The 18,297-nt window shown below is 35.6% G+C and overlaps 1 protein-coding gene across 1 annotated transcript in view; it reads right to left on the bottom strand.

Moving 5' to 3' along the window:
* DNAJC1 (DnaJ heat shock protein family (Hsp40) member C1) overlaps positions 1 to 18,297 on the bottom strand; it is a 109,135-nt gene that overhangs the window by 39,558 nt on the left and 51,280 nt on the right. Inside the window, exons 7-8 of the mRNA XM_069006660.1 lie at positions 13,163 to 13,253; positions 3,209 to 3,375 (exon numbers count right to left, since the gene is read on the bottom strand). Coding sequence (XP_068862761.1) covers positions 3,209 to 3,375; positions 13,163 to 13,253 — 258 coding nt within the window. The remainder of the gene's footprint in view (positions 1 to 3,208; positions 3,376 to 13,162; positions 13,254 to 18,297) is intronic.

Raw genomic sequence — 18,297 nt, 5'->3', positions numbered from 1 at the left:
TTCCCTCTAAATTTCCCTTAATTACTAACAAGCCTACACAGAACAAGTTTTCCAGTCACCTTTTAGTGACAGATAAAGAAAAAAAAACCCCAGAAATTCAAGCTAAGTAAATTAAGATCTCAATAACCTGAAAGAAGGTCTTGCGGATCTTCTCCCTTTCAGAAACAAAGTACAAATATTCAGTGACAAAAGAAAAACAATCTTTGAAATAAACTTTTTCTTTGCTTGCTTTGAAGAGTTTTGTTGATGCGCATGAGAAGGAGCTTTTAGCCATTCCTCCCAAGTTCATAGTCATATGCAGTTTGCATGAATCGTATAACCAGCACTATATGAATATGCAATTTAGTCCTAGGTAAGTATGATTTTGTATACATATAAAAACCTCTCTAGAGTCCCATTACTTCATTTCCATGCTCTCAAATACAACTGAGTCAGCTCGCACTATTTCCAACAGATTGAGTTCAAGAACAGGATAGATGGAAAGGTTTCATAAGTGATCCAGGTAACATGCTCTCGGTACGTGCTTCCCCTCACATGTGCTCCCAAATATGAATTTAAGCATCCTGGCTGCAAAACAAATTGAGTATTTCTTTCTCTCTGAATTTATGAAAGGTAATAAGTCATAATAAAATATTGTAATTTTACCTAAAACAAAACTGGAATGGACTGGAAAAACACTGTATCCTGTTATTTCCCCATAGCCTCCCATTTTTTTTGTGTTAGAAAAACTCCAACTATTTAACCTTCCCTCATAAATATGATTTTCTGAATTTATTTTCACTGTTGACCTAGTCTTTCTCTTAAGTTTTTTTTTTTTTGAAAAGCACAATGATCACAACTATACTAAAAAAGTTCTAAAGGTGGATGGATCACTGCTACACAGAAATATAGAAAAATTACCTCTCAGTTCTGCAATACTGATATTATCTATCTCCCCATAGCTCACTTTCTTTTATTACTTCATTTAATATTCAGTTCTAAGTAAAGAGTAAAACCATGGCAAGACTAGCTCCTTATGGACATAAGCTCAGTACATTCTCAAACTTGGGCAGAAGAAAAACTTTATTATGCTATAAGCATAGTAAACCATGTAACCTTATGAAAAGAAAGAGAAAACATTCCTCTTTTCTCCTTCCCTTCCTAGATGATTTTACAATGCCTAAGAAGGAATCTGTTTTCTTCTCTATAGCCTGTTCTTTATCTACTTCAATACTTAAATTCTATGGAAGCAGTAATCAAAAAGAATAAATCACAAAGAAAAAAAGAACTCAAAGTATTAAGAATAAATCAACCTAAAAACTGAACATAATCTAAACTTTCTACCAAATTAGGCACTTTGCACAGTGCAGCACTTCCAAAACATCAGTTCATGGATTATAGGCACCTCTAAAGTACAAATATCAACAGTGCAGAGCAGCTGATGAACAATATTAAATTACTGTAATCATCTACATTTGGGATACCAATAGCAGGGGAAGCAACTCCAGTTCTTACTCCTGGAAGGATGACAAAGTAACATATTATTCTATTAAGGTACCACACAGGTAACTGGTTGGCTGGCACAGTCTGCATCCCTGCCACAGAAGACAAGGAAAAAGAAAAGCTAACAGATTTCCTTATGAGTGAAGAATGACAATCCCAAGAAAAGGTCTGATGGCAAAATGATTTATGAAAGACTTTTTCCTAAAGCAAGCAGAACCGAGAGGTGAACGTTACACACCACTTGGTTTCACGTCCGTGCAAGAGGCAGAAGAGGGATGCTGACCCAGTTCACATCTATGATGCAAAGTGAAGAAAAATATGTATTTTTAAAATGGAAAATGTGTCAATTGACAGTGAGGAACAATTCACTTGTGGTACAACCATTTTCCCAGTGAGCTTATTACAAATCATATGACACAGACTTTCTCCTATTACATACAAATGGTTCCTACAGGCTACTAGAGCCAGTGACAGACACTCTCTATTTCTTTGTGCAGTTTATGAATCTGTTTCCCTCCACTATTGTATTAAATGTCGATGTTGCACCATGATAACATATTCACTGTCAAGCAAAGGAAGCACAACTCATCACAGTTTGTTCCGGTCAAACACTTTACCCAGACAGTATACCTACAAACTGCCTGATTGTCCCTAAAAGGTTAACCCCTTTTGTAACAGAATATAATTTTAAAAATACACTAATTTATCAAAGCAATGAGTTGCAATACTGAACATCCAGACAGAAGTGTAGAAAACCAAGTTAGTTTTTTTGAGGACATCTGAAAAGGATGGACCTACAACTAGTTCTCCTAGCAGTGTCTCTGAAGACACAACTTCTATATATTCTGTGAGGAGGTGCAAATTTATATATGGAATAGGCCCAGTCTTATTCAAGTTCTGCATTTTCATGGAAATTCAAAGACAGACTCAATTTCTGTCAGAGGGGAAGATGAGTTTGTGGATCCAGATGATTAAGCATGCAGCCAACCCAACTTCACTTCAAACACACCCTTCTCATCTGTCTTCCAAGGAAGGCAGATTTTCAAGACAGCTGATTAATTTACAACATTTATTCTCAGTTTCAACATGAAAAATAAACATTTTCAAGCTAGTATGATTTAATAAAATTTACCAGAAAACAATTATACTAACCACCACTAAGAACTCTCATCTCTGAGTAGAAAGAACCTTAACAATAGGTCTAAACTGAATTGTTAGAACCTTCCCATGCATCAGATAAAATGCACAAAGTATGTAATCAGTTCTATAATCAAAAGATAATACATCTGCATATTAGGAAGCGAAGGTTTCTTCTTTTTCCTTTGCTTTTCTTTTAATAGAGAAGAATCTATTCTTGCAAGCAAAATGTTATTAACTGCAATTAAGAGAAAGAAACAAGCCTCATACAACTTGACAGCATTACGTTCTACTAATTTCTAGTGAACAGGAATAGTATCTATATTAGAAACCCTAGAGAGCTTTCATATAGCTTAATCAACGACATCCTATTATAACAACATTTCTAGTATCATTACACAAATTACACTGAACACTGATACAATTGATTCTTTTTCTCTTATGTCTCTGCCAGACAATTAATACTTCTCTACACTTTAATGGTATATGAATATTGTGGTAGTATACACACAATATTCTGTTTTCCTGAGAGGCAAGCAAATGAATCAACATTTAAAATATACAACAACATGAAAGATATTGAGCCTACCTTCTTTTTCTGGGTTCTGTTCCTGCCTCCCAACCAATCATCCATCTGCTCCTCAATCTCTTCAATTGAAGCTCCATGATCATAAGATGGTATATACGCACTTGACTCCAGAGCTGTGTATACAGGGAATTCTGATTTTGGTTTCTTGACTTTAGGCTTCTTCTCTTCTATACAAAAGTAAAAAAGAAGAAAAAGTAATGCTACTAGTACTGCAGGGATGTATAATTCAGAAGCTGGTTTAGCTCCTCAGCTCTCAACCCTATCTTTAAAATTTCCACTGAGGAAGTAGCTTCAATTTCTTTGTTAAAAAGAGAACCAGAGCTTTGCATAATAATTTTATTTTTATTAAAGGTAAATAGTAATGCACCCACTTAGCATATCTTCCATCTGAACTATGCCTGAAAGGGCCAGAGGAGTTAGGTCTTGTTACTGCTACACCACTTGGCAAAGAAGATTAGTGCAGGTGAAAGCACAGGAGTTGTTAAAAGATTTTGAAAGTCCAGCCAGCTTCAGAGAAATTGGCAAAGGTAAAATGGTGAATTCTAGACAATTCTGTATTACTGTATGGTCAGCCATGCTAAGTAGAACCTTCTGAGTCAAAAGATGGCTCCTCTATTCCCACATTTCTCCAACCACAAATAGCTCTTTTCTAGCACTTACACATTTAGGAAGATTTAGACGTTGGATCTCATTTCTCACACTGATCACCGTTTTCTACTCTCTGCCCTTCAAATGATATTAAATGGGAGCAGCAAACTCACGGGAGAGGAAGAAGTGACCACAAAAAACTAAACCCCAGCACATAAAAATGCATCCACTATACAAGATAATCTCTAAAGTAAGATTTAAAATGGACAATTGACAGAATTTTAGAAAAGACAAGAAGATGAGCAACAGAAAGAAGCTTGAACACTCAGAAAGCATCCAGAAACCTCATGTGTGCCCAGTGGTACTCTTCTGTTTTTTCCTCTTGTTTTCAAAATATGCTGTATTCACAGTAAATAAAAGCTCCTAAAGTGAAAGAGGTGATCTAACATCCACTGCAACCAAGAGGGAAGTTCTACTCGACTCCACCTTTCCACTCTCCACTGCATGTCTTTGTGCTCCTCTCTCTTCTATTGTGTTTCTACAATCATCCAATCACTCAGCAAACTACTTCAATTTACTAATTTAGTAGAAAATTACACTTAATACCCAAACAAATAGGAAACAATTCAAGTCATTTAAAGGTAGTGGGCAAGGAAAAGAAGAACCATGCTTGTCTGATCAGCTTATCTGCCTTTGCAACCATGCCCTAATACTTCAGAGGAGAAAAATCTGTTTTTCATGGAAACCTTTAAAAAATTACTAAAGAGGATAGAGGACTGTTCCCTACAGACTCTCACGCAGAATTTCTTTTCCTAAAAGTATATGTGCAGAAACAGCACAGTGAAAAAGCTCTGCAGATTTGACAAACTCCTAGGAACTGAATATTTTAAGAAAACAATAAAGAGAGAGAGAACTGTTTCAAGCCCAAATGAACAGAAAATTCATACAGATCTTGAAAGTTAACCGAAAGACTAATGATCTTCTAAACTTTCCACTGTTCAGAGTTTCACTGTACATTGTTCAGAGACCTGTTTTTGTAAAGAATCTTTAACTTTACCTGTCAAATTTTAATAAATGAAATATTAAGTTAAATCTTTATTTGGAATTTTTTAGCATTCTTCTATAGGGAGGTATAGAAAATATAATGAAATTACAGATACTCCTCAAAATTAAATGAAAATCCAAAAGTTTTAATACTAGCATTTGTCTCACTGTGCAGATGTTAGTAAAGACAACACAGGTACAAATTTTTTTTGTCTATTTCAAAAGGTAAATTTTATAATCAAATCACATATATCAAGTATTATTTCATTTTACTCCAAAACTGCCACGTATAACAGCTTCTGGAATCATTTAAGATTTGTATGGATAAGTAACAATGGCTTTACCAGCTCTTTACCACAAACACATGTACTGGCAAAAATATTCTAGGAAGTTAACTTCAATGACAATTTTCACCACTGCATTTCAATCCCTCAAAATAATCAAGCACACTTGTTCATATGGAATTACTCACAGTGGAGACACCCCATGACAGGTGGCTTTTCCTATATCTTGCACCCTATCAGCTACTGCTTACTAACTTTCCCTCTCAAAATATGCAAATAGTTAAAGCCTGAATACTTCTAACCAACATTTAAAAATGAAGAGCATAGCCTGAAATAGGTCATCCAGGCTCTTGTTGAAGTTTTGGAAGTAATTCTGTAACTATTTCCAGAGTACACTGTGCTCCACTTTAAAATGAGGTATCAAAGACAGTATCTAGGCTTTCTTCAGGCAGTTAAGTGACAGAGGAAGACCTAACATAGATAAGACACCCTGCTGTTTGCTGACTATCAAAGGAGCAAGAAATCCCACCTAGAGAAGATGGCTGTACAACCTCAAACAAGCACTCAACCAGAATTAAAAAAACCTTATCTCTACTGTCTCCCGTGCATATACAAAAAGATGAAGGAGTTCAGCATATCTCTTAATACCTTACTTAATACAATGGCTGTCATATTGAATTAAAAAAAATAAACAGAATTGAAGTCACAGCACCTTTGACATAGGGCTCCCAATAACCCATCAAGAACAGTTTCACCTCAGAATTTTCGAAGCCACTTTTTAGAACAAGAAAGCCTATAAAAGCAGTTTAATGGTAACATGTTTAAGGATTTTAGATAGAGGAAGTTCAGAAGTTATGTTTAGCAGTATGAAGCCTCAACTTAAGGCAGCCAAGCACTGGTGCTCCTTCAGGTGAATATGGAGAAAGCAAAACAGATTACTGGAACTATTTCGCCCAAACAATAGAAGTCCACAGGACATACTCAGGAAGAAAACCTCCCTCTTTTGTGTTATCTTTTCACTATCACCAATTCAATTGGCAGCCTAAAAGACACTTCTGACCTCACTGGGTACTTTGCCCTGAAGAGAATATGGATCAGGTTTTCCAAATAGTAGATGATGCCTAGACAGCTGAATCTTGTATCTGCTAAGGCTTGACAGACAGCCAGGAAGTTGGTGCAGCTGCCCACCACCACGACCTAAAGTAAGGATGTGTTTGATCGTGCTGACAGTAGTGACAACTGCAGCCGTGATTCAGAGTTTTGAAATACAAGTGTTCCCTTAATATTCAGGGTCATTTTCTAACAGTGCTGGTTTTAGGCCATCCACTGTAACAGAACAGGCTTTTAAAAGACATTTTTCTCCTCCAGTCTCAAATATTGTTTTAGTATTGTTACACACAAACCTAACTAAAATGCAGGAAAAACATAAAAAATTTTAGATAGAAAAGATTTCCTAGGTTCCTCTCAGTTCTGTGATAGCATGCTCAGTGTCCGCCAGAGACCCAGTCAGACCACTGTGCCCTGTGTGGGCACCAGTATCTATATATTCACTATAATCAGAGTTACTGGTACTTGCACAACTAAACACAAGGGAGAGAAAACAATCTTGGTAAAAACAGAGCCTGACTTCAACAGGGTAAATGAAAAGCTTACTCTCATTACTATTTTCTGGGAACATTATGTACTTTAATTGCCAAATTATAGTGCAGTAACGTTTTTAGTTTATTAAATAGAATTTTAAAAATAGGCAACAGCAGCAAGTAAATGGAATCCAAGATCATAAGCACAATGGAAATTGTTTGGTATCTGCCATTCCAATGTAAACTGATCAGTGTTTTACAAGATTCGTAACTTTTAGAGAGTTCTAGTCCTTTTTAGCAGAAGGAATTTTGTTTTTATCATTTGCTCAATGCATACTGCAAAAATACTAATTTTCTATGAGTATTTTCCACCTTTAGAACTAACAAGTTCTTCACCAAAAGAACAAAATCAACTGTGTATTTAACAACAGTTAAAAACAGAGATATGTAGCTATGTCCCCTATGTTTGAACAGCATATAAACACACCTATCACTGGGATGCCCAGACTTTAACAGGTAACAATTAGCTAACTCTCCTAAAGTACAGAATTTTATGTTTCTAAAGGCCTCCAATCCTATTCGTCTACTGGCTATACATTTTACTAGTTTATGGTGCCATGATCTGGGTTTTGAAGTCTGATTAATTACTTGCACATAATCAGATACTTTGATCTTCCTCGTTAGTTCTTCCACCTCGCTACCACATTAATTTTATCAGCAGCAGAATTAATAGTATCTGGCTAGTGGTTATTTCCTTTAAGATACATCAGCTGTCAGATAAGGAATCAGCTAGACTTTTTTGGATCAAGTGCCATGTAATAAAACAGCAATGCTTTTTCCGTAAAAAGTATCAGAAGTCCTGTATTTTAAAGTTTTCAGAAAAAAATTATACTGATTTTACATGTTAGCTGATGTAAACATAAAGAACTCAGAATTTTTACACAGAAAAAAGCAACTGCTTCATAGAGGAAGAAATAAAACCAAAACTAAGCACTGAACTTCTGCAAAGAAATTACAACACATCAAGTCGTAGCTACCTCTCTCTGCAAAGGATTCTAAGCTTTACGCATGAACAAGAATGAACAGAAAATACAGTCAAAAAAGACAGTGATATCTTGAAAATCAAAGGGACAAACTGCCTCATAGCTCATGCATTAGTAAGCAAGAAATACGACCACACAAAAAGGTAGACAGCAAACATCTTTTTGGCAAATTAGTAAGATACTGCACTGAGGTCTCTTTTTTCAACACATTTCACTTACCTATGTAACTATGAAAGACAACCAAAGCATTTACAGCATTCAAATTTGTTGAAAACATGACAAAAGAAAAATTCACTTACACATACAGTAACGCAGTCAGACAGAGCACAAAGAACCCAGAATTCCAGAAAAAAATTGTACTAAGGTTTTGACAGTCTATTGAAAAAATGGAGCAAATGATGCTCAATATCAATGCAAATATGGGGCAAACACATATATGCTTAAAAAAAAGTGCATATTTCTATACTCAAAATAAAGTCAATGGGATTATATGACTATATCAAGAACTAGAGACAGATATATACAACTGCTGTACTGGGACGTACAAGCTAGTTTATTTTTGAGCAGACTGACTAAAGACATGCCCAGGGATGAATGCATCCTCAGCTACAAAAAATTTCTCACAAGCTGTAGCTTTTTATGACTTTCATCTTTTTTTCTGAGTACCTACCCTTCCCAAAACTTCCAATTCCCCCAAAATACAAAAGGGTTAGAAACAAGGCTCCAATATTTGAGAGCTAATTTGCCTTCCAACAAACATATAATGAAGCATGCACGCCTCTATCAAATGAGCCTCATGCACTTTATGTTTGCGGAATATTTTCCATAAAGTCTGAAGCAAGTTCTGTGGGAAGAGGTACCATACAAGCCTAGTCGAAACAACTGGGAAAAATACACAAGCTTGAAAGTTCAAAATCCTTTCAGCAGGCCTGCCAAAACAAGCAGTGAAATGGATGATACATAGTTTGCCATAATTAGGCTTCAGAGGTAACAATTAAGTGATCAGAACATTCACACCCACACCAACCAAAAAAGCATGCATTGCATAAATTCATTTTCTCTGAACCTGCCTGTCAGCAAATCATTACTGAGCAGCCATGTCAACACTGCATTTTGGCAGGGATTAATACTAAACAAAATTGCCTAATATATTTATCAATTATTTGGAAGTAAAAGGAAAGTCACCTTCAGTTTAGTGCTAGATTCCATCAATTTGGCCCAAATGGTTCACAGTGAAGAGGAAAGCACAGGAAGAAGTAGGAACATGGAGTGGCTGGTATCAAATCAAATCAAAAACATTTTTGAAAATTACACAGTTAAAGGCCTTATGCTATATCTGCACTTAGGAGGGACTTTGGGCAAGGAACCTTTGATATCAGAGCTTGCAGTTATGGTGGCATAGAAAGTTTAGAGGCATAGAAAGGCACAAAAATTAATTTCTGGGCATAGGCAGTGATATGGGATACACATCATAAGGTCACCCCAAGACATTAAGCAATCTGAAACGAGCTATCAGAGCAATGGGAACTAATGTGATTCTGTAATAACAACAGAAGAAACATGATTTTACAATCAAAAGATGACAAACTTTAGAACTCTATACACAAACCCAGGGCACAATACTTCTAGCTACATTGCAAAACTAAATCGAATGCAGAAGAGCCACAGAAGTTAAGGGCTCAAGAAAGGCTTTATATTAAGAAAACCTGAAGATAAATAAAATTTTTTTTAGGCACAGACATGCTAATAATGAACAACTGAAAGCTACACCTGGGGAAATGCATACTGAAATTAGGATATAACTATGTAAGAGTAAAATTAATTATCAGAACAAACCATGAAGAACAGAAGGCATCTCAAGGTTTACTGATCAACATCAGTAATGTATCTTGAGTAACAAGGAAGCGCAAAGCTAAAGTGTACCACTGGTACAAGTCAAACAAGACAAGTCAGGAGAATCAGTATTTTTCACTGATTTTCACCTGTAAGAGTCTGAAATAAACCCATTACACTAAATGACCTAATGATGTCTCCTATCCCTAGGCTTCATGAAAACAATATAAAAAGCTACCCAAGCAGCATGCTGTGTTCCAAGCTGTCAGGAAAGGGTGACCAACCAAGCCTAACCAAACCTGATCAAACGTATTAAAGGTTTCACTACAGCTCTGGATATCTGGTGGCAGACACTTGGGTAAGAGTGCTAAAAGATTCTATGCAGAGACATAAATACCACATCATAAAAGCCCAACACAGAAAGGCAGCTCATCAAGCAGCCATAGGGCTCACAACTTCGTACTTCAGTTAAAGCCTGAATGATGGGGGTAAAGAAAAAGCAGAAAAACCCACATACTATTCAACATGGTTTATAACTAGAAACAAAAGTTTCTTGCCATAGTTGTTCCACATGCCTTGTACATCATGGCAAGAATTCTGAATTTACAATGCAAATATACTTCGTAACTGGGATGCCAGTGAAGAGTTCACCTGCAATACTCAGCAGGCACCATTTTTTAAAAAAGGCATATTTTAAAAATAAATTTAAGTCTTCATACTGAATGTCAGGGAAAACAAACTAAGAAGAATGGAAAGTAAGAACTACCAAGGCTAAGTATAAAGAAAGAAAAACAGATGTGTTTCCCCCCAAAATGGACATCACTGAAAGAAGTACTCTATGCCAAAAAGAGCTTGAGAAGTGCTGGAATTTGTCCTGATAACTACTCAAACCTTGAAATTTAAATTTAAAAACTGAGTCATCTGTCCTGATTGTATGCCTATGTCATCTTAGTTTAATAATGCCTATTCAGTGCAGCTAATACCTACTGTACTTTCCATCCTGTGACTACAAAGAACAGGGCTATCCATTGTGAAAGAAACATTCCCTGATGCAGGGATCACACACGTGACACAACAGAAGGTGAAGTTGGAATAAAGTTTATTAATTAAAGCACTTCCATTTAAAAATAAAATTTTGTGTTCTGACATCTAAATGTGGAAAATGCATCAGAAAATGTAATGCAAAACCATTTCTAGTTTTGTCCCTAAAATACACAGCTATCTGTAATTCCATACAAAACTGTATTTCCTAGAAACGTAAGACTGTATTGCAAGTTGTTCTATTTTTGTAGGTAAAGTCGCTATATTTTATTAAGATAGTAATCACAGTTTCGAATGGATTCAGAAGTGATAAGAAACACTGCAAAAGTGCCAGAAAAATATATCAAAACTGTATAATATTGACTTACCAAGAAATTATTTTTTCACACTCTTTCCCAAAAATAGAACTTTAATGACATCTCAATACTGTCCTCTCTTTCCTATTTAACGAATTATATTTTCCTCCTCCAGTACCCTACTCCGGTTTTAGTTCAAGCTGCCTACAAACTACTGCACAGTTTCAGCAGGAGAGCACACAGACAAGGGGACAAACTAGCAATTAGGGCATGAAAAAACAAGCACTGTAAAATAGCTATTGCTAATCAGCATGAGATATGTTTACTCAATTAAATAGATGGAACCTTTATTAAGACCTTGCATCCCAGGGATGGTGTCTAAAATTAAGAAGAATGGGGGCAAACAAAACACACATTTGGTGATTTACAACCTTTCTACACTAATTGTGAAGTGACAACGCAGAGCAACATAATGAAATAAGCAAATTTAGCAGATGCTTTGCATGCAAGCTTCAGGAAAAAATGATACAATTTTTTTTGCCTACAGTAACATGGATGCATCTCTTGTTCCTCTCTTGGGAGTCTTATTTATTAAAAAAAAGGTAACTGACAGCTCATTCTGCTGCCCAGCTACAGCACTGCTACGGCTGACCAAATAATTCCATGCCAAATATCACTCTGCTAATTACAGGTGTTGATTCTCAATCCTCCTTGCTCCCTGCCAGCAAGCCTACAAGGGGAGGGCAGGAGACTGGTGAGGACTGGCCCCTGCTCACACAAGTGACACTGGGTCACCTGGCAGACATGGGAGTCATGTCGTGGTGCACCCAGCAGCGTGACAGGGGACATGGTAGTGCTTCTGTGAGAGGTCAGGGGTGACCTGGAAGGCCAAACTCACCAAACTTGTGCTTCTCAGGGGTGGGCACTACTACTAGAGGTAACAAAAAAAAAAAAAAGTGACTCTCACAACACACCTGGCAGCAGGGAAATACTGAAGTTTACACGTGGCCCTTCAATGACACACAGGAATGTGCACACTATGATTTTAATGACTTTATACTTTCATTTGCACTTCAGTTTTCAAAAACTAGTCCTTCTAAAACAGTAGTTCACAGATTTCATGGAATGCATGCCAGCTATTTTGAAAAATAGCAATACATTACTATCTGACAATTTAACAAGTTTTTAATAACCCAAGTCAAGACCCTTTTCAAGGGCCGATTTTGTGGTAGGTATCTCAAACACAATGGCAGGCCTTCCTAACAAGCATTAAATGCACTATTTTGCTAGATTTGGCCAGGGTCCACGATGCTCACTGAGGTGCTGAATGTTATCCATTTTCCTAAAATGGATTCAGTTACAGATAAGTTGGGAATTATTGCTGGAACTGTATCTCTTCACTGATTTTACAAAATTAAGCTATTTTGTAAATATAAATAATGCAGCTGTATTTTAAATACCTAAAGGCTTATGCATATTCCAAGCTAGTAAATTATCACGAAGCACTCAATGCACTTGTCAGAATAAAGGAACTTAAAAGCATGCACTTAAGTACAGTAAATAAAGCAAGCATGCACATACAAACATGGACAAAAAACTGTTAAAACTGTCTTCAGAAGAGGTTAGGTTTAATCATTGTCAAAAGCAAATAACTGAAAGAAGAAAAGGAAAAGTCACCTATAATTATTCTGAATACTTTATTAGAGGAAATGTTAATTGCCTTCTCTGGTCTTTTTTAAGAGTATAAAGACTTTAAAGCATTTATTTCAACAATAGCATGAATCCATCTCTGAAGTCTGCATCCATGCTTTTGGAAATTCAAATTATTGTCACTTTCTATCACAAAAATCAACTTAATATGCAGAAAAGAATTATTAAGCGCATTATTTAAAAAAATGTTTACAAACACCAAGAATACAAAAATGCTCAAAAACCCAAGAGGACACTTCTGAAAATGTACAGTACATTTGAGATCTTCCCCTCCCATAAGGCAACATTTCTAGCAAGGTATGTTCTTCTTGCTACAATGTAACTGACCACCTGAGTTCTATGTTTCTATAGGAACAAACCAGCAGCCTACTGCAAAATTAGCCACAAAATTTAAATCTTATTTAAATTTAACAGCAGTAGAGAAATACATAAAGCATGTATTTTAGAAGATTATAAAAATGTTGCTCATATACATCCAGTGTAGAAGGTATATCATATTACATCTTTGTTTATTAAGACAGTGGTAAAAACTCACTCTGAAGTGTTTCAAGTTCAGCCTTAGCCAGGGCATCTTCTTTCGCCTTCATTTTTGTTTCTTTATATTCTACATATAATTGTCTGGCATCCTTTAAGAAAATGTTGCAATGGCATTAGCATCCTTATACAAACAAGTAATTGCAATGGCTCTGCTTTAAGTTCTCACTTAACCTCACAAAAAAAAAAAATTAAGATGTATTCATTTCCTGGAGTTACAGCAATTTTCAGTCTAAACCACAGAATTTGTGTAATAAAGGTTCAAATGTCATACCGTTGATATTATAGATTGTGATGCTCATTGACAACCTGAAAAGCAAAATGGTTAGAGAAACTACCTACAGCTTTGCAGAGACCATGTACCACTTTGCTGAAATCAGCAATCTGGAAGTTCAGGAGAGAAAAGTTTTCAATTAGTGTAGTGTGTGCAGGGACAAACAAAGGCAATTGCTGGGCAGCAATCACCTTAATGTGAACTCATTAACGTAACACTAACTGTATTTTCCAAAGTGTTCCCCCCCCTTTTTTTTTTAAACCAACTTCTACACTGCTATTAAAGTGTTGAAAATAATATACTTCTTTTTTTTCCAAGGATTAGATTTTAATTTGAAATCTATAAAGCAAATGTACACATAAAACTAGAAGTCCTGTCACACACATGCCACACCTTTCCAAAATCTGATGAATGAGTAATTACAGATTTCTGTTGAAAGCTTTCCAATACGAACAACCAGACTGCTGAAGTAAGAACTATGGAGAGTTTTCTTACTCTCACCAGTTTAAGAGATTTCTATACTCATTCAAAAACAAGGAATCTATAATAGAAATGCTGAAATAGAGAAACTGTTATTTACCTTTATCAAGCATGCAGAATGTCTACTGTACTATATAAAAATTAGTTACAGTATTAGATAGACCTAATTTTAGCTCTTTTTACCCAAAAATACTTTTTGGTGTTATTACACTAACAGTACCACTTTTTACAGATAAAGGTTGATTTAAATTTGAATGTAGAATGTATTGTAAAATGCTAGTAAATATTTTTTATAATTTCAACTATATTTGAACAAAACCTGGTATCATCAACATGAAATAAGACATCTTAAGAAATCTTGAAAAGAAAAATCTGCACTAAGAAGTCATTATCACTGCCTCTAATGGTAGAAATCATCCCATTCTTCCTGCAAAGATACAACAGTTGTTCTTCATGTTACACCTGCATCTAGCCTTTCAAGATACTTGAGGGAGGTAGGAAAACACATGACAGGAATTGTGACCAAGCTCTGAGGAGAGCTTTGTAATGGGTTGGAGCCATCTCATACATACAAGTCATCACACTTGAAGAACAACTCTGACAAAATCCCATAAAAGATCAGTAAAGTTCTACCTCCTTCCAAAACACCTCTTCTTACTCTCTATGTTATGTTTTTTTTCACACTGGGTACAGGAAATGGAAAGTTATATTTTTTGCCAGCTTTATGTAGGCAATCTCTGCACACAAAAGTAATTTTAAAGGGTTTACATAACTTTTTGCTTCTGGAACATAACAGAAGAGAGCATCTTACATGCTAACAGCATCAGGATTGGGGAAAAGGGGATTTTTTTAGTAGAGTTGTGGCTAAAAAAAAAGTGTAGTTACAGGAGGACTAGCATTAACAGCAGATATGTATGCCTTGAGGAGACATATTTGAATGACAAAATTAGGATTAGCACTGGTTTGCTTTTTGGTTTGCCTGAAATAAGAATTCCCTACCACACTGGAAACTTTCCTTATTATACTCTTGAGGTTTGGCCTACTTGCAAAATTAAGAAACAGACACCACCATAGATGCAATAGTACATTTCTGCTGTGAGTTTGAGACATTTGGGTTGTGTGGCATACACAGGACTCAGGGATATCCAAAAAACGCTTTTGTTTAAGGCTATGATTCCAAAATGCCTACAATTAACTGGCATTTAAATTTAACCCATTTGACACTGAAAGCCAATATATGATGCTAAATTCTGGTGTAAAATCCATTATTGCTTGTGGGATCTCCAGACAGCAGGCACTAGGGGGTAACTGTCAATCTCTCCAGCACGTCAATCACAGAACAATTGGAAATGTGGCTCAGATGAAAATGAGACACAATAGCTGAACAACAAAGAAAACTAGTCAGAAGCACGTAAATGAAATTTGGTAGTATTGTTGCTTTATAGATATAGAATGGATTATCACTACAAATGGAGTAATATGCAGGTAACAAAAGCAACATCAGTCTTTTATCTTATCAGTAAGATTATTATGGCTAGTACCATAATAACAAAAAAAGGGGAGACTGCACATTTTGAAGCACACACAAATGTATACGTATAAAGAAAAGCAAAGGAAAAAAAAAACAACAAAAAGCTCCATTCAAAATGGATTTTGAAGATTTGAAAATCAAATCCTTCCCACAAAAGCATAAGAATGGCTCTACAGGTTGTAAAGAAAAATAAAAAGGCATACCTCAGTAAAGACTTAAATCAGAGACACAAATTTTATGGGTATTAGACCTTATAGGTCAAAATGAAAAAACACTGGAAAACCATTTAACATAGGAAGTTCTTTGAAGAAAACTTCTGCCTTAATGTAAATAAGCCCCTTTAAATTTATTCTTCATTAGCTTTCAATCAGTCTAAACAGGAGTATCTGTTTTCAAGAATATTCAGTTTTGGTAGTTTAAGTACTTTAAAATAGATTGATGTTCAGATTTTTTACTTTTCCGAAGTGATAAATTTAAGCAGTCATTTTGTCTTAATACAAGTATTTTAGTACCCTAAAGACACTGACAATATAGATACAGTCTCCTTCAATCTAATGCTCCTTCTCCAAGATTCAGCAATGATTTTATAGCTCAAAACATCAACATTTTATACTTAATGTACACTTCACCTTCAAGAGATAATAAACATAAGAAAAAGCAATATCTTTGTACTTCTGGGGTGGAAAGATACAGAGAAAAGAGACAAAAATACAAAGTTTGGAATGATTCTAACTAAAACTCCACCTTACCGAATCAGAAATATTATGTTCTCATTTGCAGGAGTTTAAGATGTTTTCAAAAAGAACATGAGTACAAATACATTATTTCTTCTCACCATCAAAGCAGTATAACATGTAATTAGTTAAGCATAAAGAAGAGGGCTGATATATGCTGGTTTATCATACTATAAATTCAAATATATAGTTCCAAATATATAGTTCCAGAACTATATATTCCAATATATAGTTCTGTTCCAAAAAGGAACAGAATGAAAGAAGAATGTATTGGAAATGCAAAATTCTGCTATTAGTATTTCTAAATTATATTTAAACAGCCATATATGGGAAGATCCTGTGATTACCCTCATATTTAATCACAAATAAGAATGAAGAATACTGAATCCTTCTTGAAAATATAGTTTCTTTCTTTATATCAGTATCATCTCATATTAATAAATTGAGATTGCCAAGACAAAGCTGAGCCTGAGTTATGCAGAAATACAGAAATTCCTGTTACTGAACTGTCAAGTTTTTTTTTCCTTTTTTTGTTTTGGGGTTTGGGATCTTGGTTGGGGTTTTAGGTGTTTTTTTGTCTGTTGCTTTTAAATCAAGAGATACAGCATTTATTCAAACTGTACTAATTCTAGAAGAAAAAACTTCCATTCTGAGTAAGACTCAGTCATTTTGGCTTCTCCTTGACTTTTGGGGACAGTGATGAGGCTTTGTTGGTTTGTTCGCTTTGTTGTTTTGGGGTTTTCATTGTTTGGGTATTTTCCCCTTCAGTAAATATTAAATCCTCCTGGCTTTCTGGTCTACCTCAAAACAAATGGAGATTAGGAGAAAGAAAGCAAATGACTTGAAACAACTTGCTGTATGAGAATCTCCCTTTCAGATTTTGTGATAGAAACAGCTTCACATTTTAGTTCTTTGGGCATGGGACTGGTACAAACAAAATTCACAGTTAACTGAAAACTTTCTCAAAGGCATACTTAAAATCAGTAGATTTAAATAATTTTCTTTGGACTAGTTTTTATTACATCAAAAAATAAATACTTGTATGGAGCTATTGAACCAATTTTTTGTCTTTTTGAGCACAGTATTATTGTATATACTTTATATTAAAAAGAGAGAAAAAAAGAGTTAAATTAAATTTATTCCACCAATCAACCTTCAATTTCCAATTTCTATGCAATAAAAATTCCAGCCATTACACCACAGCAAAAATACTCTTTGGATGAGTTTCTGACCTAGCGATATCAATATATTATAGTAAGAAATAATGTTTTAAAAGAGTTGAACATTATGATTTATACTTCTCTTTGGCATTTTTACCTCTTTGCCTGAAGGCAATCTAGTAAATAAATAGGAATTACATTACTTCCTCCTTTATAATCAGAAAATCATGCTTTGCCTGTAGAATAATCCCAGGTGTGGGAAGGTTCTTCAGCTGTGTACAGCCTGTGGGCAGTTGTGGTGCGGTTCCCAAGCCTCCGTGCACCATGTGACCAGCAGCTGGCTGTGTCATTGCAGTCCCTGCTGGGAATTCCACGTGCCCAGTGGTGAGACAAAGGTAGCCAGAAGGGGAAACAGAGGTCAGTGCTGCAAGGTCTCTCTGGGACCTGTTTCACACCCCATACCACAGCAGACCAGTAGCATTAGCTGAGAGCCAGTGTTGCCTCGTACAAACAAGCTACTCGCACTTGTGTGGTAGGACATGTAGACTTACAGGAAGTGATAGAAAGAAGCTGCCACAGCACAGCAGGCAATTAAAAGCAAATTTCTTTACTGTCTTACATTTACTTAAAACTTTTAGTATTTTTTCAGCACATTTTTCCTTCAGAGCCTGTTAGACACAAGTTATTTTTTCTCACTTGCATACACTCAGAGTACTTGTTTTACCATCCGCTCTCCTCTGACCTGCTTCTAAGCTTCTCATTGACCTCAGGGTCAAGAGCTTCATCCTTACTTTGGTTCTCCCAACAGCTGCGAAATAGCAAGAAACAGAGCAAATGGGCAATCACTCGTGCCACACATCCTACAATTGCTTGCTCCCCACAAATTATACCAACATTGGTGCTGTACAGTAAATTGGAACATGTCAAAACCATGTAAAGCTGAGAAATATAGAGATA

The sequence above is a fragment of the Aphelocoma coerulescens genome, chromosome 2, assembly GCF_041296385.1.
Source record: "Aphelocoma coerulescens isolate FSJ_1873_10779 chromosome 2, UR_Acoe_1.0, whole genome shotgun sequence".
NCBI lineage: Eukaryota > Metazoa > Chordata > Aves > Passeriformes > Corvidae > Aphelocoma > Aphelocoma coerulescens.
Note: the sequence above shows the minus strand (reverse complement) of the source record. Positions and strands in the feature narration are given on the sequence as shown.